We start from the raw sequence: 22,508 nt of genomic DNA, 5'->3' as shown, positions 1-22,508 counted from the left end.
GATTCCATCACTCAAGAAAATGCTGCAATGAAAAGATCAACATGCAACCTTATCCCTGCTCACCCGCTCTGCCTGCAAATACTGCAGAATAAGCCTCACACACACACACACACACACACACACACACACACCAGTGGCGTCGGGTGTCATGCAGACAGGAAGAGAAGGACGGAGGTATCGAACACATTGGGGAAGGCGACACCCCCCGTCGATACTTGGCCTGATGAGAACAGCAGGATCAGACAGCGGCCCAGTCTCAATACTGTCAGTCAGATTCCTCCTCATGTAGAAAGTCTTCATCCTTACAGCTGCTGCAAACACAGCAGCTGTAAGGATGTTTTCACACCTAAAGCTTGTTTTGTTTTGAATCAGATGATAAAATGATACATTGTTGCAAATGCCCACTGTTTCGGAAACCAATTCCCCAAACCATCCAATTGTGAAAAAACATTACGACTGTATACTGTACATCTGCTTCTTCATTCTCGTCTTACCTGGACCCGCATATTAACACATTTCTTTTCATGATCTTGGGAAGACAAAATCTTGACTGACAATGAAATTTGATTCAATGCCCAGCCCTAATTGCAATATCAGTAGAGGCCATCTAAGTTGGTCCAGTATGATTTGTTATATCACACAAATAACTGTTCATGTGTTTGTTTATCATTCATCATCAGATTGTCTGCAGGACCTTACTGTGTACACTGTGTCCTTTCTGCTCTGCTGTCATATGAACTGATTGAACTGAGGTTGATTTCATTTACTCACTTTCCCTGGCCATCCCTCACACTGACTGAATAAACAGTCTGTTTTTATATATCTTATTATGGCTGTGTGTGTGTGTGCGTGTGCGTGTGTGTGCGTGCGCGCATGTCAGGGCCAATGAGATCTCTTCATGCCCACAGCTGTTTGTGAACCCTTATGATGTAGAGCGTTCAGTGTTTGTCTTTCACCTCATTAGTCAAAGAAAACACACACATTTACATCTGCTCTGCATGTTTATATGTATGCACCTCAAAGACACAAGTGTGGCTTCTGCATGTACACACATATGGACAAAAATCTGTGTCTACACTTTCAGAGTCACCACGGCCTTCCTAAATGAAGGTAGACACTGTCTTTGATTGTCATTTATTTTTTATTTCTGCTACAAAGGGAGGGAGGTTATTGTGCTGCATCTTTTTACTCTCTTGAACCTGTGGTCATCAGTAAGCCTTGTTCAAACCATTACACCCGCTCCACACCTACTGTAACTGTTTTTAAACACTCAAACAAATGAGCAGGGAGTGGGAAGTAAAAATCTGTCACACACGTTTATGTTGATGAAGTACAGATTCTACAAATGATCTCTGTCTGCGTCTCTTCTTCAAATTTTGAAAACATTTAAAGTGTCAGTTGTTTTTACCGTGGCTGATGTCAGAACTTAGCTGGGAATAAACATCAAACCTTTTAAAAAAAAAAAATAAATAAACAAAATAATGGTCATTCATATATAATGTTAATAGTTTGTATAATTATACATGAGTATGGCCTGGTCTAAAGTATGATATATCCAATCCTTTTTTTAAATTTTTTATTTTTTTTTAAAGGAATCACACAGGCAGAATCCAGTGGAAGTACTGGAGCACACAAATCACTTGTGCAGTGAGTTGCAAAGGACTGTTCAGCAAACTGCGTCTTCCTCAGATTCAAACAGTCTTTTTTTCCCAGTGCATGTCGGTCAGTTGGAGGCATTAGTGCCTTTGCTGATATGTGTACGTCCCACGCCTACAGTGCATTTGTACCGTTAGTTTAAATGAAGTAAATCCTATATAAAAGTCTGCCCCCCAACACACGTGTACATGTCCCTGCTGACCCCCCCCCCCCCTGTGCAAGTGTAATACCATGTACCCGACCAACTGCCACACCGAGGCAGACAAAGCCTTGTATTTATATATATATATATATGTGTGTGTGTATACTGTACATGTTCCTGCACATGCTGCAGCAAGTCATGCATGCAAACACACACACACACACACACACACACACACACTGCTCTGCCCCCATTAGCTCATAGCTAACGGCTCAACAGTCAAGTTAATGCACACAGTATACCATACACACACAGCCGTATGGACTCCATACATGCCTTCCTAGCGCTGAGGCGGTTAACCCTTGAAGCCGCTGAAAGAGATAATCATTGTGCAGCTTATGCAGACTCTTTGATCCTGACGTCCCTCCCTCTGTGGTTTTGTGTTTGTTAGTTAGATCATGGGACAGATTGCCTTATGTTGGTAATGGTCAAATTAATAATGTCTAAAATAGGGTGACTGTGTGCGACCAACTTACATTATCCTACTTTGAATGTGAAGCCAGCCGTGTATTTTCCAATCAAAACATTTACAGCTATAACCTGTCAAAAGCAAATGTCTTTGTATAGCTGGTGTTGGCACTCACTTTTCAAAAGTTTCTTAGAGCTGCAATATTTTTTCCCACTAGGGTGGCAACAAAGTATACACAACATACCATTCTCATTTCCTGCTCTGGCGAACACAAAACAAATGCATCGATCATTTAATTAGAGGGGAACTGGCTTAAACCCATATTGGGTTAGAATCATGGCTCATTAGGTAACAGTCAATAAGCTGTACTCATGTCATCTTGTGCATCTTAATTGAATTCGATAATTTGTATTTGATAGGGATGATGGGATTTAAGATATTTCAAAGCATAAAACTGATTTGTTGCACAGATAATCCGTAGCTAATGTTTATCTTCAATTTGGGATGGGTTCAATAGAAGTTTTTTTTTTTTTTTTTAAATAGTCCCCAGGTCTTGTTCAAACTGCCCTGCACATAGTATGACCCTGGTGGAAACTAAACCGCAGAAATGACCCCGTTATCAAGGCTGGTCAGCGTTTACGCAGAACATGCTGGGGCTTAATGCTGCACAATCACGGTTCTGCATAGATTCAAGCACATTTGTTTGTTCTATGTGTCTATATTGTATCTGCTTCGATCAAACAGGAAATCATATTTCTGAAAAAGCGATTCTCCCTCCATTCACTTTTGCGTCTCTTGAAAACAGAAGCTCTCTGCTCTCTGAGTTCAACAAATGTTTTTAGATCCATTTATTTTAAAGCTTTTTAATGCTCTCACTTATAAAACTCTCGGGGATTGTACTGTTAGTAACACCCAGAAAAACTGACAAAGTATTTATACTTTTGAAAACACTAACTTACCTACACCTCAAACAGCCTGTGTTCACACTGAGCTATGTGTGTATATGTGATGATTATCCCAATTTACCGTAACTCCTAGTAACTCACTAGTTTGTGCAGATTAAGGCAAGGTTTTGTGTCTGAGTGTGTCAGTGCTGTTGAAGCGGAGCTGTTGTTGCAATGTTGCTGAAACATAAGCTGATGATGATCCTACAGAACTGTGTGTGTGTGTGTGTGTGAGTGTGTGAGAGAGAGAGTCTGTGGGTCTGTGTTTGTGAGTGTGTGCTGTCAAGCCAGTCCTCCCATATCAAATTGTGCAGTGGGCAACTGGATCAGCTTTCAACCTTTTTACAAAGTAAAGCCATCAGCTTTTTGTTTCCTCGACCAAGCGCACGCAGAAATACACAGACACACACACACACACACACACACACACACACACACACACACACACACACACACACACACACACACACACACACACACACACACTGTATCAGTTTGGGCATCAATGTGTCTTTCTGTCAATCTGTCTGCTACTTTTTTTTTTACTTCAACACACAGAGACAGCCCAACTCTCTGTGTCACTTACACCCGATCACAAACCTCTCAGCTGTCTCTCACCTTAACTCACCTCTTTCTCTCCCCCTCCTCTTGTCTTCTCCTCTCCTCCCAGCTGATACAAGCATGGGCAGTTCCCATCTAAACAGCCTCAGTGTATGTGTGTCCTTACATTTATAGTTATGTCTGGGAAGACCATGACCATCATTGTGGGTTTAAGAGCTTTTCTTGAGATAACTACTGGCTCCTTTCTGGCATGCCATGTAACATCCACTCTCTCTACCTGGTTTCCTACTCAATTCACTGCCTTATCCAATAAAAGCCAAACGTCTAAAAATATATAATTTTTTTTTTAAAGTTCAAGTTCTGTGCAAGCTAGTGCTCTACATGTTTTCTCCTTATGAAGAAGAAAACAGCAGCAACAGATTTCATCCAATCTCTCAGCACAAGACTCATTGACAGCCCTTTTTACAGTGTCATATTTATCCATCAACATATCGTTGTCCTACAGGGTCCGATCACAAAGCAGCCGCTTTGATGTGGGGACTGTTAGAGAAAGTTAGTGCCGCATATACAAATACTTTGTTGTTTGCAAACCTTCAAACAATTAACTTCCATGAAAAGAGTTTTCCCTCTGGATGACAATTTCATCACAATAAACAGAGAAAAAAGACATAGACATAGAAATAAAATATATATGATGTACATATATAATAAATGTGATTTATGGCAAATAAAAATCTATTTATGTCAAAACGAGATTCTTAACTTTTTTATTTTTTATTTATTTATATATATATATATATATATATATATATTTTGGGCTAATCAGTTAATCCCCTGCTAAGTGCTAAGGCTAGCTCTTTAGCTCAGTAGAATGCCAATTGGAGCAACAAGAAATTCAGCCAGTCTCACAGATGACTGGAGTAGATCCTGAAGTATGGTCTAATTCATAAATAGACTTAGAATCCATGGATCAATGAATCCAGAATTGTTTTGAGTCAAAAATCAATTCTGAATTGAATCGTCACCCCAAGAATCAAAATTGAATTGAATCGAGAGACACCCAAGGATTCCCAGCCCTATAGTGATTTATATCTGACTCAACAAAATGTACTGAATTATTGCACATGTTGATGTGTCTGCCAGTATACATGTGAACCCCTGTGTGTTTGAGTGTCTCCAGCTGTTTTCATCCCAGAGCAAGAAACCAGGTCAAGTGTCTGCTCCGAAGACCAATAAAGGCATCTCATCCTCCTCCTTGTCATCCTCCCTCCCTTCTTCATACTTTCCCTCCTCCTCATCTTCCTGCTTGTTTTTCCTCTCTCTTCTGCTCTGCACCTTTCTCATCATTGTCAAAACAAAAGAACGAGATACTTTTATTGTGTCATTCATTTGTAAAAACTAACAGATGTTGGACAGTAAGGAATAAAATACAGCAATTTGTTTTTTTTTAAATATAAGATAATGAATATTGAGACTGAAAAAAGGACCCATGATAAATAAGGCTCATATTTTCTACTGTACTGTATGTGTGCATATCCATAAGTTTGTTTTTTTTAGTTGGCCGAGTGTGCAAATGGGATTGGAGCAGTGTGTGTGTGTGTGTGTGTGTGTGTGTGTGTGTGTGTGTGTGTGTGTGTGTTTATGTGTGTGCGTTTGTGGTTTCCCCAGGCCCTTGATGTTCCTGTGTGTCAGAACACAGCTGGTGAAGCAGAGCATCCCACGGGGCCTTCAGTTCAGCTAACACACTCAGTAACCTTGTATGTGTGTGTGTGTGTGTGAGAGAGAGAGTGTGAGAGTGTGTGTCTTCAGCTCCTCTTTCTCCCTAAACAGCCACCACATCTGCTTTGCTCTCAGTGTGACTCGATCACCTAAACAGTCTGATGTCTGTAGCTCTGCTCCCGTGGGAGATTATACACTGTAAAAGGACAATACACTGCAGAGCACTTTGGCTTCAAGCTAAATAACTTGTTGATGTAAGATTAGTTTTTCTTTAGTGTATGAAACCAATGAAAGAAAAATCATATCATTGATGTTTCCAGATAAAATAGATAAAATATGCTTAATAGATTAAATGATGCAAAACTGAAATGCAGCTTCCTCTCATTTGATGACGTTCAGCCTGCAGAATGGGGAACGGTTTAGTGTCCTGTGTTGACTGCCAGGCACCTCGAATACTTCTGGTTCAACTCATGGTGTCGGAGTTTGATCTTTGCAGGGTCAAATAACACATCTGTTTTTAAAATGTAAAGAACCTATGGGTTAATACCACTTAGCTAGCCAAGGAGCGGTTTCTCTGTATTTGATTTATCTCATATTTTAAACGTAAATCTTACAACCGTGTTAATCCATGAATCATCAGTTCATAATCCTCATAGTCCTGGTTTGACCGTCGGTGAGCGATTGTCACCCTAATTTTTGTGATGTGTTCAACTCCGGCGCTACCCGTCTGCCTTCTTTCAGCCGTTTCGACATGTTAAATAGGTGTCAGTCGGCGTCAGTGCGGTTGGTGAGAGGCTGTCGGCTGTAGTCTTTGCAATCTGTTTAAGTGCAACTTTTTGGCCATGACAAAGGCGACGGGAGGCGATGCCACAGTCAGCCTTCGTGGCCACTAGTTCTTTGCTGTCTGCTTGGTGTGTCAGGGCCTTAACAGAGACAGAAGTCAAGAAATCATGGTCATAAAAAGCTGCTATTTTGACACCTAAAGCCCCGGCTTTTGCATAAATGTGGAAATATTAGCCTGTTATGACTGCTTGATAAATTCAGCCCCCAGGTCAGCAGGAGAAGCTTTAACATGCCAGCACTTAGTTTAGCTAATGGTCATTTTGTTTCAACAGATGATGTTACATTGATTATTATCAGCAGGGGGTTTGCAGGGTACAGGGTCAGGGCACAGGGGGGCATGAGGCTGGGTAAGTGGCTGTGTTTTTCGGTTTAACATATCACCACCAGCTGCCTCCCAAATCCCACATGGAGCCCAAAGAATCCATTTTAGTCTGCTATGGTTTCATATCGACAGAAGCTTCTTGACATATGTGAGGATGACAAACTATCTGTGTGATAGCAGAAAGACGTGACTGTGTAAGTCGAGTTTCAGTACTTTCAATATGCCTCCATGTGAATGCATGTTAATATTAAGAAAACACTGTGATCACTAGTATTGTGAACGTGCCCTTCCTGAGTATGTGTTTGTATGTCTGTCGTGTTTATTTTTGTGTGTGTGTGTGTGTGTGTGAGTCGCTCTGGGGTCCAGGCTCATGTTTCTCCATCAGCAGTGGGCACTGTTCTCAGCAAATGCAGCCTCCCCCTCCTAATTATTCTTGTCCTCTTCTTATATCATTGTCTCCACCTCCTCCTCCTCCTCCTCCTCCTCCTCCTCCTCCTCCTCACCTCACCTCAGCATTTGAGACGTTCAATAAAAGCTTTTAGTTTACATCTGCACAAAAGGCTGACCTGACACCACGACCCACTGTGTGTGAGTTCTTGGTCTCAGTTTACTGTTTACCGGAACCGATGACAGCAAGCTGCTGTTTGCTGTGGTTAGCACATCCAGCTCCTCAATCTGCACGCTTGTTTGTTTTTATCGATGTGTTTGAATGTGTGGATGTAATAATATAAGTCCAAAAAAACATTAACTAAATCTTTAAACCTTCTCCTAAAACTTACCAATGAATCAGCTTCTAAAAACAAAGTATTTGCGCTATGATTAATACAACTTACCTTACTTTTCATCAGTCCTTTTGCATATAGGGTGTCCTGGGTGTCCAAAGATTGACCTTGCTTAAGTACTGACCCTTATAGTTGCTGTTGCTAAGTCAGACAAGCTTTACAAAAAGGAACACGACTGCAATGGTGGAGTTTAGCCAACTTCCAAACCATGTGACAAAATCTTGAATGTGTTTCTTCCTTCAAATACAACAAATGGGAGCATAAACTAAAGTAGAAACCACACTGATGTCAAGCATCATATCCTCATTTGTTTGTTAATAACAGCCAGTGGTGGGCCAAGAGGTTTAAGTGATGTTGTGGTTAATGGTTTATTTTGGGATAGGCATCAAGTAACTCGATTACATTATTCAAAGTTCATCGTCAGGGTCAAAACAAGAACACTCTTCATGCTAGTTAAATTACGAAGCCCGATGTCATGTGTGACACAAATGATGTAAAACGCAACACCTGCACGCGTGCGTGCGTGCGTGCGTGCGTGCGTGCGTGCGTGCGTGCGTGCGTGCGTGCGTGCGTGCGTGCGTGCGTGCGTGCGTGCGTGCGTGCGTGCGTGCGTGCGTGCGTGCGTGCGTGCGTGCGTGCGTGCGTGCGTGCGTGCGTGCGTGCGTGCGTGCGTGTGTTATGGCTGCTCTTCTACCGACAGCATTAAATATTTATCATCCTGCTCGTATTTCTCTCTCTCATCTGTCTCTCCCTTCCCTCACTTCTTCAGCATCTTCCTAATCTTTCACCTTTCCTTCCTTCTTTTTCTTGTTCATCTCCCTCTTCATCTCGCCTTGAGAGGGACAGTTTAGAAGAAGCAAAGGAGGGGATCTAGGGAAATATTGATAGTGATGATCAGTGTGGAAGTTTTTGCATATTGTGAAAAAAAGGGGAAGAGTTCTCCTCTCCTCTCCTCTCTACGGCATGCATCACATTCTCTATCCTTCCTCTTGTGTGTGGGTGTGTGTTTTATACAAGAATGATGTCCTGTCTTTTGTATTTGTTGATCTGGTACACATCCACACGTCCTCTGGGTGTCAGTGTTTGTAAGCAGGAGATTTATAAAGAAACTGAACCTGTGTGTGTGTGTGTGTGTGTGGTTATATGTAAACCTATCCACAGCACAGCGAAGGGAAACTTAAGGCCATGTATTGATTTGGTCCGGGCCTGTTTCAGGGTCACGTTGATGTCAGCGTTTGTGTTATTATTGCTGTTTTTGTCTGCAGCTTTTGATTCAACACAACAAGATGACATCAAACCGCATTGATCCCTATGGGAGGATGACCTGCTGCATATCAAAATAACAGCAGGAGGAAGTTGACTTTAAACACTATAGAATAGTGAACAAAGCACAACACTACTTATGATTCCAAAATACAAACGTTGCTCGACCTTTTTTTTAAACCTGCAATCTTATCACGGTTGATTTATCATGAGGCCTTAGGTGAAGGCTCCGATACACCAGGGGTTTCTGTTCTTAAGTTAAAAAAAAAAGGGGGCTGCTATATAATTTTTGGCATAACCTGCATAAACAAAGTGACACCTGTCTGGGATGCTCTAGCTCAATGTGTTGTGCTTATCAGAAAGGCTTCACTACATTAGCATTGCAAAGGCACACAGCAGCAAATCTTTTTATCTACTAAAGAAATGAGTGAAGACAGCAGTGTTGGGGCTTTTTGGGTACACCAAGAATGACCAGCTAGGGAGTTATTCAAGACAATGACGCCTCTGTCTCTGACACCTAAAGAAAAAAAAAAAGGTTTGACTAAAGTGTCAAACACATGAAAGTTAACGCAGCATCTTGTTTTCACCATCCAGCACTATACGTCACAGTAAAAGTTAAACCTAATAACTGATAGAATGTTACTTGATGACACACTGACTTGATTTGGAAATAAGTCAGAATGTTTCACTCACAATCAGCGGTGTAGCGGTGAAAGTTGAGCTTTCAGTGTAAAATGAATAGCAGTAACCCTGCATGTGACCGTTTAACATTTCTTTATCCCGTTTTGTGTGGAGTCAACGTTTGGCATTGTAGGTTAATATACCAAGTTCATTACACAGCTGTGTTTGACTTGGTTCGGTTCTGCTTTTGTTTTCCTTTCCTAGATGTTTTCCTCCTTACTCTCTGTTCCTATTTCATCAATGTAAGGGGTTGTCCCTCACTCTCTTTCATTCACTTTCTCTTTGTCTGCCTGTCTGTGTTCATGTCTGCCACCCTGTCTTTCTGTCTTTTAAACTCTCTCTCTCTGCCCGTCTGTCTGCCTCAACCTTTCAGTCACCCAGTTACCCATCTGCCTTCCTCTTAGTCTCTTTCTCTCTCTCTCTCCCTGCTTGTCGCTGTGTCACTCAGTCTCAGTCCTGCTGCCCGTCTCTCTCTCTCTCTCTCTCTCTCTCTCGCTCGCTCGCTTTCTCTCTCTCTCTGTGCATCTGTCTCTCCAGGTCATTGTTGCGAGTTGCTTTATCAGGATTACCCAGCGTCAGGTTGGCCAACATCAACGCCGGTAGTGGGGAAACAAAATGTTCTTCTGAGCACAAAGCCGCTCTAATCCGCTCTCCTCATCCCCCAAAGCACAGCCTGATTACAGAGAGCAGGTCGGCAGGCTGTAAGATGGACAGTTAGGCAGACAGACTGTCAGACAAATATGAGACGGGGAAGTGTGCAGTGACTTCATTGGCTTGTTGGCTGACTGACTAATTGGCCTACTAACTGGCTAACTGACCCCTCGGCTTACCTGTTTGCATACTGGCTAATCGGTTCCGAGCCAGGTCGTAGTCCAGGTGATTGCCTCAGTGAATGCCCGAGTGACTGGCTGACTGTGGGCTGACTCAATGACTTGAAAGTGAAACCCTCATTAAGACACAATCATATATTTTTACAGGTGAATGCACAATCTTTAGGCAAAAGACCAGAGTCTTCTTGCTGGTTGGAATTTTCCAATCAAGTGCAAGCATTGGTTGTATGGAGAAAAATATCCACGTGGAGAGCAAGTAAGTAAACGATTACATAGAAGTTAGTTTGTTTAATTAATCCCGCTAACAGATATCATACAGATTGTCATGCAGATAATAATCCAGTTTTAGACAACATGTCTGAACATCATCTCCATTCTCGTGTCTCACGTTGACTGTACGACTGTAATCAATGACCAGCACACAGAGGAGGAAGTTTTATATTGGTTGTTAGTTTTGGGTTGTTATCTGCTGGCTGCCCCCAAAAGCCTTCAAACAAGCCTGTTGCCCTGGAAACTGAATCAAATTCAGCAGTTACTTGTATATCAAAGTAAACACGAGGGTGCCAGTGGGTATCTGTGTTAATGTACTGATTCATCTATTGTCTCATCTGTTGGCAAACTGTCTGCTGTGCGGTTGACAGTGTGTGTTCATCATCTGGATAGACTTTACAAACCAAATTGTCCTGTTAGATAAATAAAGTTGTCTGAGTAAACATGAAATCTATATTATTCTAAGGCTTGTTGAATAACAGGAAATGTTTTTGTAATTTCTAAGCAGATTATTTATGGCTTTCAGTCGGATAACATTGATTAATTATAAACAAACTAATATAAACTACATTGAACTAAAATCAAGTAGTGCATGTGTTCAGCAACTGTTACCCTTGTGTTTTTTGGGGGCGCATTTCAGTGGGTCAAATCAGTTTGTTACAAAAATGGAACTTTTTTATATTTATTTTGAATATCTTTAAAACCAGATATTTTTTTCCACATCAGACAGCAGGTTTTCTCTCTTGTGTGCATCTGTTTGGATCAGCCAAACGTCGTCCTGAACCTGCAGCTTAAACATCTTCTGTCCCTGAGATCTACTGATCAAACATGTTCTTGGTTCTGAGCGTTTACATGATTTTGCAATGCACAAAATATATGAATTCTGATGTCTTTCTTTCTCTGTTTTTTTTATTTCAGCCTTAACTGCCTACACTTACCTCACCATCTTCGACCTTTTTAGGTGAGTTTGCTCTGCCTTAAAAAACAACTTATGTAAATGTTGTGACCCTCATTGTTTGGATTATTAAAACATTATCTATTTTTTATTTTTATTGAATCTTTCATCATTTATTAAAAATATAATGGGATAACTTAACTTTAAATTGGAAATGTAATCAATAAAGAAACACTATTAAACATTCAGCTGTGGATGAACTGTGGATGACCACTGTGTTTTTCTTGTCTTCCATCCCTTCTTCAATAACTTATCACTCCTCCCCTGTTATCCTTCCTCTTTCCTTCCCTCCTCCCCTCTCTTAGTCTGATCACCTGTCTCATCAGTTCCTGGGTGACCATGAAGAAACCCAGTCAGGTCTACTCCTTCGGGTGAGTTCACCATGAACATCTGCACATTACACCCACTCTCTGAGAATAAACTTCATGTCATCCAAGCAATACCACACAGACCCTTTGATGGCCCTGAAGGCAAATGTATTACTTGTAAAAGTATCATGTAATACTTTAATATGACATAAGTGTCAATTCAGTGTCTGTTAAAATAAAAGTGCAGCAGTACAGGGTTAAAAATAGAGTCAGTAGCTTTTTCCTAAAATATAAAATAGAGAAATCAAAAGCAATGCTGCTCAATCATCACGTATGGGCCTCCATACACATGTGGTGGTGTCTTCAGAGACCCTCTACTCTGCCTGGATTTTCATGTTTTTCGGGAGTGGACACAATTCAGTGATTGGACTGGATTTAAACCGGCGAGTATAGCGGATGCTCAGTTGGCCAGTTTTCTGTTGGACACACAGGTGCCAAACATCAGGGGGTTAACATATTCTAGCATGTGGTAGCTTGCAGTGTAGCTACAAACAGTAAACGTACACACGACGTGCTGCAGTGAGTGTGTTCTTCTGGTGATGGACAGCCCAGGAGGAGAGGCCCAGTTTGAAAGTTGTGTTCACAAGCTGCAACAAGCAATGCTACTTATTCTACCTTTTCACCAAAAAGAACTAGAAAGTAATTGTCTCCCAATAAATGTGATATTTTTTAATTTGTTTGAAGGCCATATCCCAACAACAAACAACTGGAGTTATACATCAAATGACAATGTGCTGCCAAAGCTTCTCTATGTTGATATTATCCTGATGAAAATTTACAGCGAAAAGGTAACCAGATCTTTCGTGTTGCACAATTTAAAGACAAAATAAAAGCAAGGACAGAGATAGATTCAGATTCCCGCCTGTCTTGAGCATGCCAACACCTTCAGCACAGACACAACCTATCAGCGTTGAACTCTCCCAGTGCCCTCAGATTGCACCAGGACAGTTGATCCAAACATCTTTGACCATTCAACCTGTTCCTTTCAATGAAATCACAACAGAATGTGTTTATTCTGTTTTCATTGCACTACAAACAGCCAGCTTTCAGCCTCTGTGTGAACTTCTGGACCCAGTCAAACTGTCTCTTAGAGGACACAGATGGACAGGCGCTCTGCAATTGAAACGGAAAGCAGGTGTTTGGTTTCCTTCCAAGAAACCCTGGCACTGATCCCAGCTAACAAGTCATCAAACTGTGCACTGATCAACCTCAAGTAGTTTGATGAGGCAATAGATTAATCCAGACACAGTTCATGGAGATGCAGGTGACATGTACTGAACTGTGTGCACCACAATGTTATCATATGAATCCAGACACAACAGCAGTTTTTTTTTTTTTTTTTTGGCATCTTTGGAAAGATACATTTGTAGTTTTTTTAAACCAATGTGTATAACCTCAAATGATCAGGAATTCAAATATCATGTAAAGAAAGGACATATCTCACCTTTTGGTCTGAATATAGCTTTATGTAAGGTTAACTTTGTTAATCCAGTTGCTCAGCATTTAACGCATCATTTGCACTCTCTTATTCACCATGTGCGTATTTGCAGCTGACGGGTGACCTCTAACCCTGAGGTGTGGGAGAGTGGTGATGGAGTGGAAATCTGATTTAATGCTTCACTTAGCCCTCATAAAGCCTATGTTTGTGTATACATGTGTGGAATCTATGCATGAAAGTGTGTGTTCATTCAGCCTCCTGTTGGTGCGTATGTTTTGCCAGCAGCTGAACAACACCTCAGATAGGCCGGTTTAACTAGCAGCAGCTTTTTGACTCTTTTTAAACCTTGTAGGAGCAGAGCCAGTTTGTCTGGGAAATATTCAAATCAGCTTTCCCCTCAGATTTTTTCTCGTGTTCAATGGCTCAGGTTGTTTGATTTGGTCTGGCTGGGTTGAATAAGTGAATATTGTGTGTTCTGTAGAAGTTACTAGATGTAGAACACAGAAAGAAATTAAGCATTAGGTCATAGTTGTTATCTGGGAGACTCTCCTACCTTGGACCACCCATATGCTGGAGATGCTCAAAGTAAAGCCACAAAAAACTGGTTGTTTGAGCCACTGATAGAACAAGAGTAAGATTCTAGTGTCTGACATCATTGCAGAAAGGAGCACTACAGAGTGTGTTAGGCATGTGCCAGCTAAAGCAATCTACTTTTGGTCATTTGGACCCAAATATATTAAAATGGCTCCTGATTAGTCTAAAAATAGTAAAGTTTGGTCCTTTAGCAAACCTCTGAATGTTGTATAGTTTAATCCAGAGAATCACATCTAAAATTCTGAATTGGCCGTGAGATTTCATTTTCAGGCCTGATTGTCCCCCTGTAAACGTCATAATAATGTCATTAATGATTGTGAACCAAATGTACTTGAAGAGTGAAGAATACAATCCATGTCTTAAAGGTCCCATATTATGCTTTTTCTGGTTTTATATGCTCTTTAGTGTGTTTTCCAAGTGTCCTGTGCATGTTTAGGCACATCTATGTGCAAAAATTCAAAGTCCGCGGAAACGCGGCTTCTCCTACCTCCTCCTGTTAGCTGCAGCATTAGCTGCATGTAACGCTCGGTTCTAGCCCCCCTCGATAAAAATGTGTCAGTGCGGCATCATTGTCAGTGTGAGATCACTGATCTAAGCCCATTGGCTCGTTGTGGCAAGCCCAGCAGCGCATGTTGAAATTTCCGAGAAGCGTGCTGAGCAACTGACCAATAAGGACAGAGCGGATCGGCAGACCAATCAGAGCAGACTTGGCCCACGTGGGGTCTAACAGTGTGGGCTCAACAGAGTGTAGCTGACGGACTCAGAGCATAGAGGGAGCAAGGAGGAGCAGTACATGAAAACAGACACTTTTTTCAGACTTTAGCTATTGTGAACGTACAAAAGTAGTTACATAGATGAAATATACAAACCTCAAAAAGGGCATAATATGAGCTCTTTAATATCTATTAGACAGATTGTGATTATATAGTGATCAACTTTTATAGAAGATAAATAGATTGGTGGAGTTATTTATCTGCTGTTTTTTAAGGAATACGAACTATTGGTGTCATTAAAGGGTTTTGAATGTTACAGGCAGCAGTTGTATAGACCACCATCTCTCTACAAACCTTGTATGTATGTCAGCATCCAGCAGACGGCAGGACGTCTCTGTGGCGCCCATTTAGATTAACCACAGGCTGTTGGTGGTACAGAGCTCGACCTTTGACTTAGCAGCATAGAAGTGATCAGGCTAAACAGCGCTGTGTGTGTGTGTGTGTGTGTGTGTGTGTGTGTGTGTGTGTGTGTGTGTGTGTGTGTGTGTGTGTGTGTGTGTGTGTGTGTGTGTGTGTGTGTGTGTGTGTGTGTGTGTGTGTGTGTGTGTGTGTGTGTGTGTGTGTGTGTGTGTGTGTGTGTGTGTGTGTGTGTGTGTGTGTGTGTGTGTGTGTGTGTGTGTGTGTTAAAGAGAGTCATTTGTCCAACCAATGACCTCGAGCAGACACGTAGAGGTTAATAGGTTGTCTATGTTTACTGGGGATGGAGGATTGACTCACATACACGAGAAGACACACACACATGTTATTGTAGTTTCTTTCACTCTTAGCATAGGCTTGTATCATAGGCTGGGGTGACATCAGACAATAGCATTCTTAAAGGACTACAGTAGATGTTATGTGAATGTAGCCTCTAGTAGTAATGTGTATTATATATTCTAATATATCTACCACTAGTAGAAAAGTACTTTCCATATAGGTACAATATGGGAACTGCTTGTAAAAGAAAGAACAAACACTTGTACACTGAGCTCTGCATATCCAGGCCTGCATGGAGCACTTTGTTGAAAGTTGCCTCCGCATGTGATGTGGTGATGTGTCATGTATACATGTATAATGCACTTCACTTAGCATGCACAAAGGCTCTCAGTTTAGTTCTTTATAGTCTTATAGTCTTTATAGCTTCTGTAAAGACACAGTGCATCAGATCACTGACAGTCAGCATCAGCTTTAACCCCCATAAGCCCAGCAGACCGCTCACTGAGACAAAGCGGCTCATGGACAGACTGCGACGGGATCGACCCCGTGACCTTGTGATGAGGTGAGGAGGTCGGCAACAGTTACAACTGTATATTGGCGTTCTGTTGCTGGTGCCTTCTTGCTTCTTTTTCTTCTCTCAAATGATGCATGTCTATTAATACTGGGGACTGTTTTACTTCTTTCACACATGTACTGCTATAAATACTAAGGCGGTAAGAAAACACACCGGGCCTCTCTCAATAATGTTTTTTTTATGAAGTCAAGAAAAACGTTGATGATTGTACATGTTAATACGCAGGCTCATTTTCGTTTTAACAATAAAGATGACATAATGTTTGAAGTAATGCTGATATTTGTTGGTATGTCGTGTAACACTTTTGGATTGAGGCGATATATCTATGCCCCCGGCCTTGAAGTTCGATTGATACTTGCTGAGCTTTGGAAAAAGGAGACCTAAAATTCTTGATTTTACCAAGACAGTAGGGAGATTCTGAGGCATGTTGTAGGTTGTAATAAATATTGCAAAACTTCCTTTTGTATGTGTAATTTTGAGGGGGAGGTTATGAAGGTTGATATTCCACTTTTATTATTGTGGCTGCTTTGCAAAGTTTCCATTATTATTCGTCTTCCGAACAAATATTCAACCCTCTGTTTCGACATGGTCACCACAAATTGAACAACTGATACATCACAATGTGCAGCTTAAATGGCGTGTGACGATCTAAGAGACTACCCTCGTCATCATGGGTATCTCAAAAATAGCAAAAACACCACAAAAAATCCCACAAACTACAACCCATGGGAATCGACGAAATAAGCCAATTTATCTCTCAAATGTTAAAAGGAATTTTCTAGTTTCAATTATGATCTTTGCTTCCAATAAAAGTAGATTAGGAAAATATATTTTTTGTGTGGAACCAATTTATTCAAAAGGAGCAAGTCTAGACAATACTTTTTGTTTTTATTGTTATTTACGGACAACCAAGATGAATCCACCATGAAGTGAGCAAAACACTTGGTGACATTTAGCAGCAAGTAACAGTGGCAGAGGAAATGTCCTTTAACAGGCAGAAACATCGAGCAGAACCAGACTCCGGTTGAACAGCCGTCTGCTGAGACTGTGTTAGGCTTTAAACGTGGGATGCAGAAAAATAGAGACAAACAAACAGAGCAACAACAACAGCTCATAAAACCTAAGCTAAAAGTGAAAAAAATAATGGTATAAGTACCGGTATGTGTAATATCAGCAGGAACAGCAAAGTATTGACAACATCATGAGAAGTTAAGGTCAGCAGCTCTACTTTTTAACTATGATGTTGATATATGGACTGATGATATCAATTAAAGCAGTTGGATTTTAGCATTACACCAGTAATAATAATAGTATGACTGATATTAATTGATGTAGGAGTCAGGCATGTCCTCGACAGCAGGCCGTCAACTCCAGCAGTCCAAAGGAAAATAGTAAAGGTAGATCAAGAACTCCCAGAAAGAGAAATGGTGCTTTTACTGTTTTCTGTAATCTGTTTCCCGATGTTGCCATGTCTTGTTTTATAAATCCAGTGCATCCACCACCTGGACTAGTCGAGTCTCTGCATTGTGGACCAGTCAATGCTGGTCTTTGAACGAAAGAGAGATTTGATGTTGCCTGGAAAGGTTTCTCTCACTCTGGTTAACAATCTCTCCTGCTCTCTTTCTCTCCCTCTCTCCACTCCACAGGTTTGAAAGATTGGAGGTTCTGGCGGTGTTTGCTTCAACTGTTCTTATACAACTGGGAGCATTGTTCATCCTGAAGGAGAGGTGCGTGTTTCTACCTTACACATATACAGAAACACTCGCTCATTCTCACAAAAAGCACTTAAAAACTATAAACAAGACAAGAAGCCCTAAATGTGACTAATACTTTTGATTAAAAATAAATAAATAAAAAAAGATTTTGTCTGCAATTTGAGCCAGATTAAGATCCCATGTCTGCATCTTTGTCTTTGTTGTGCTTCTTTGTCTCCCTCATTCTGTCTCTCTTAATTAAAATATCAATTATTCTCTTAGCATGACTTAGCGTAACCACTGAATTAGAATTTCCAGAGCAATACACTGAATATTTTCAATTGTTTTTCCCTCTTATCTTTGTTCATGTTCCTCACTAATAATCTCACCAGAGTCCTTCTTCCACCCAGGGTGCATGTTTTTGTTCCTTCTCAGCTAAACTTCGCCTTTCAACAATGGAAAAAAATGTTGTAATTACACCCCAGGATATTCGTGCCACTTCTCTACACTTTCAATCTGGCAACAAAGGCTGTAATTACTCTAACTTGGATAATTAACACAATCCTCACTCAGGGAAATTGTTACTGTTTGAGTACAGCTTCATACAGTATCCAGATAGTTTCCTTCATGTTCTTCACCTTAAATTAGCATACAATATCTGAATAACATGGGTCCATTAATTAGTCTGCCAAAAGCTTTTATTTGTTATTTTTTCCTTTGTATGTCATGCTTTGTAATAGAACAAGCTTAGAAGTTAATATCAGAATGCTATTGTTTATAGTGTGCTTCACTAATGACATTTAAGTTAAAGAACAGATAAAGTACAACAGGTTTGATAAATTGCTTTTAAACTTGTTAAATCCTTTAAAAAACACTGACACTTCTAAACTATATGTTTGTTTGTGTGTGTCTGCTGAAATCTGTTCACACCAATGTCTGTCATCATATTAGTACAAAGTCATGCTTTAAAGGGGTGGTCGAGGATTTACTGTTAAAGGGGAATGGGTGTGTGTGGGTGTGGGGGGGGGGGGGGGGGGGGGGGGGTTGGGGTGTGTTTGTGTGTGCGCACTTGTGAATTTTTTAGGGCTGTGGGAATGTCACTGCCAGGCTGTGCCATTCTTTCTTACCCATACACACGCACACACAGTTACCTCCAGGCATCCCGTGTGGGGTTGTCTTGCGGTCAGTTCTCAGGGAAGGGAGGGGTATTTCCAATATTATAACACATACACACAATCACACGCAAATGCAGGTCAAGCAGCTGGCATGCTGACAATTTCATGTGCAGATATTTGTGTGCGTTTGGCTGCTCAACTAAAATTTGCAGACACTTAATCCACCAAAGCAACTAAAGTTTATTTTCTTCTATTTCATAAAATAGAAATATAACAGACTTGTTTCGAGGGGTAGTTCATAATATTGTCAAACATTAGATCAACAGTGAAAAAAGTCCATCGTGATGCAGTCGGGATGCTCCAGACTCAATAAACTGATAGGGCCGTAACTTCATCATTTTAATTCAAAGTGACTGAGATAGATTTTAAACTCTTCAGGATTCAGACACAGCTTAGTGTTTGTTTGTTTTTACATCATAAACTGTATCAATAGTAAAGAGCTTTGTTTGTATTGCATCTTTTCTATTTGTAAGATGATTGCAGTTCAAAGTCCCTATACGTATGAGTATATCTGAATACCAGTAGCAGAATCCATTGGATAAAGCTGTGAATGTGGTATCTAGTATCAGAAAATATACTATGCAAGACACTTAACTCCAAGTTTCTCCCGCTGTTTGTGCAAACTATCTGATTTTTAGGTTTCTCTGAATTAATCTCTTTCTCTTAGCGAGAAAAGAGACACACACACTCCAACCACAGACATTGTTTATGGCTCCACAGAGGGAGATACGGGCTGTGTCTTTGTGTTTGAGTGCGTTAATTTTTTCCTGTTTCTCTCTGTTTGTTCACTCCTTGTCTCTTGTCTCTATCCCTCGCTCTCTCACTTTCACTCTCACACACACACACAGAGAGTAATCCCACCTGGCCACTGTTGTTGACTGTGTTTTTGTGTGTTTTGTCAGTGTGGAGCGCTTCATGGAGCAGCCCGAGGTCCACACGTAAGTATAACCACTCCATGCAAACACACGCACACTTGCACAGATAAACAAATTCCCTTATTACATCCATAAATAAAACAGACACAACATGGTTCAGTCTCGCACACACACACACACACACACACACACACACACACACACACACACAGACACCATGCCAGCTGTTGTCTGAACAGAACATCCCCAAACATGTGGGTCAGAGAAACAGACGGAATGACACAGTCAGAGATTCCAAGAATCTGAGTGACTGAGTGTACATTGATAATGTCCTACTATGACAGCGTTCACACCAGCACAGTTCATTCACTCACCTGCCTCAGGTTTTCACCAGCACAGAACAAACACCCAATAATCCAACTAAATTAAAAGAGGAAGACCTGACCTGCACAAATGTTTATTAGCTAACAGTTAACAGAAATAAGTCTTTTACTCAAAAAAAAATCAGACTCGTCTCATTCATTCAAATACTAGCTCACATAATGATTATGACTTGTTCTCTCCCAAGAACTGCCACATGTCCAAAGCTCTTTATTTCCTTTCATAACTTACAAAAAAGCAGCAGATCGTCACATTTAAAGCTTCTTTCAGGGTTTTTTAGCTGATTATGAAAAATTAATCATAACTCTTCATGAGCTACAAAAACAAACAAGATTATCAGCATTAAACTTGATTATTTCTACATAATAGTACCGGTAGTTATTTTTAATGTCTGAAGTTGCTTTTGTGTGGTAGTTATTGACTAAGTGATTAACCTTCCTTCAAAACCAGCCTTTTTCTTTACATTTTCTACAGCAAAGATTCAGGATGAGTGACAAGTTTGACAGTGAAAAGAAAGCAGGATGAGATTTTTTTTCTAAATAAGCACTCGTGAAACATTTAGAGGGAAAAATCCATAAAAGAGAAGATCTCCACAGGGGTCCCCAAAATCTACACAAACCAAAAGTTCCTCACAAGAGCTTTAAGAAGCTGGAGGCAGAAAACATTTCGCATTTGGGCTGAGATTTTCCATTTGTGACATCACAGTTACCCCTCCCCCAGGTGGGCGACACACCCGCAGTTAGGTGTTTGTTCTGCCTTCTGAGTCTGCCTTTCCACTGTAAACAATTGGGCATGGTGGAAGAAGGCATGAGCCACATTCCCTTCCAGAGAGGGGCGTGTAAAGACACAGCTCGCTGGCATTTAAAGCTACAGACACAGAAACAGCTTGTTCTGAGCAGGGCTGAAATAGAGGGGTTTATAGGCATGATCAAATACAGGCTCAGAGTGGATTTTGAACAAGAAACTTCACAGACATCTTTTGGGGAGCTCTGAGACTTATTTAAACATGTTGAAAATGAGAATAATATGTGACCTTTAAGTTACCTTGTAGAATTAAAACAAAGTGGATAAACGAGGCTAATTATTCCTATGTTCAAGTCTTTCTCTGTTTTCTGTCTTTGATTGCTCTTTTTTCTTCTTTTGCCCAACAAAATCATCATTATGGGAAGTTCACAAGCTCTTCTCCCTCTTCCCCTTTCTGTCTCCCTTCTTCTCTCCATAATAAAACAGATTAGTGACGGCTTTTATAACCTTAAACACAGCAAGACTTAAACCTGTCTCCTGTGACAAGATTACCCCCCTCGTTTCTCTCCCCTCATCCCCTCTCCCTTCACTCCCCTCTTCTCTCTCGCTCCCTTCCTCTCTGAGTGGATGTGATTGGTCAGCATGTGAGACAGACGCTAACCAGAGGGACAGGTGTCTGCTGGGCGGAGAGACAGACTCGCACATTCTCTCTCTCTTTTTAATCTGTTCTTACAGGGAGGTGGGGGTGATCGGTCGGGGTCATCACGTTATTGTGGCTCACTGTCGGGCAGCCCTTCACCTCCTGCTGATTGTTTAGAACAATTTTTAGGCTCTTAAAAGGATTGTCCTGTGTGATTAGTGAGCTAGCTCTGTGTGTGTGTGTGTGTGTGTGTGTGTGTGTGTGTGTGTGTGTGTGTGTGTGTGTGTGTGTGTGTGTGTGTGTGTGTGTGTGTGTGTGTGTGTGTGTGTGTGTGTGTGTGTGTGTGTGTGTGTGTGTGTGTGTGTGTGTGTGTGTGTGTGTGTGTGTGTGTGTGTGTGTGTGTGTGTGTGTGTGTGTGTGTGTGTGTGTGTGTGTGTGGTTTATTTCAAAGTTGAACTTGATAAGATAAATAGAAATAAAATTAGGACTGATAAATAGGTTTTTTTTCTGTTCAAACAAGATCGTTTCAACTATTGGAATTGGAAAAAAATAAATAAACCAGCAACGTCACCAGCTTCTGATTCCTTTCTACTAGCTGCTGAAGCTGAGCATGTGCAGGACTGCCTCTGCATGAGCAATGCAGACACAAAGCAAAATTCACTTCTCAATATTTCTGGAAAATGAACTTTTAAAGGTCAGCCAGTTGTTGCTTTATATTTGAACTTTTAGGCCATAAAAATACTTAGAAAGGCAAAGAACTTCTCTACAAACTCAGTACATTGACTAGACAGGTTTAGAAGGGATATTTACTTGACCTCAGAGGATGAGAGGTAAAACAGTTCTTAGAATTTGAAATTCTGTATTTAGAAATGAATGTCATCAAATCATCTGCTGCCTGTTGTTCTAAAATAAAGATTGGTATTCAGTGGAAACTGCTCGAAGTGAATGAATGAATATTTTGTAATTTGGCCATCCATTAAGAAACAAGGAGAGTCAAACACATGTGTAAATAGTCCACTTACAGATACAGAAAAAGACACTTTCCATGTTTACACCAGTACGTTTCATACGATCAAATCCAATCGATCGATGACCATAAAAGGAATAGGCTGAGGCTGA

General features: G+C 40.8%; 1 protein-coding gene across 1 annotated transcript in view; it reads left to right on the top strand.

The window, feature by feature from the left end:
• The window catches only part of slc30a6 (solute carrier family 30 member 6), a 63,024-nt gene that overhangs the window by 14,949 nt on the left and 25,567 nt on the right, over positions 1-22,508 (top strand). Inside the window, exons 5-8 of the mRNA XM_020626883.2 lie at positions 11,401-11,443; positions 11,743-11,808; positions 17,527-17,607; positions 19,652-19,687. Of these exons, the coding sequence (XP_020482539.2) occupies positions 11,401-11,443; positions 11,743-11,808; positions 17,527-17,607; positions 19,652-19,687 (226 nt within the window). The remainder of the gene's footprint in view (positions 1-11,400; positions 11,444-11,742; positions 11,809-17,526; positions 17,608-19,651; positions 19,688-22,508) is intronic.

The sequence above is a fragment of the Labrus bergylta genome, chromosome 10, assembly GCF_963930695.1.
Source record: "Labrus bergylta chromosome 10, fLabBer1.1, whole genome shotgun sequence".
Lineage (NCBI taxonomy): Eukaryota > Metazoa > Chordata > Actinopteri > Labriformes > Labridae > Labrus > Labrus bergylta.
Note: the sequence above shows the minus strand (reverse complement) of the source record. Positions and strands in the feature narration are given on the sequence as shown.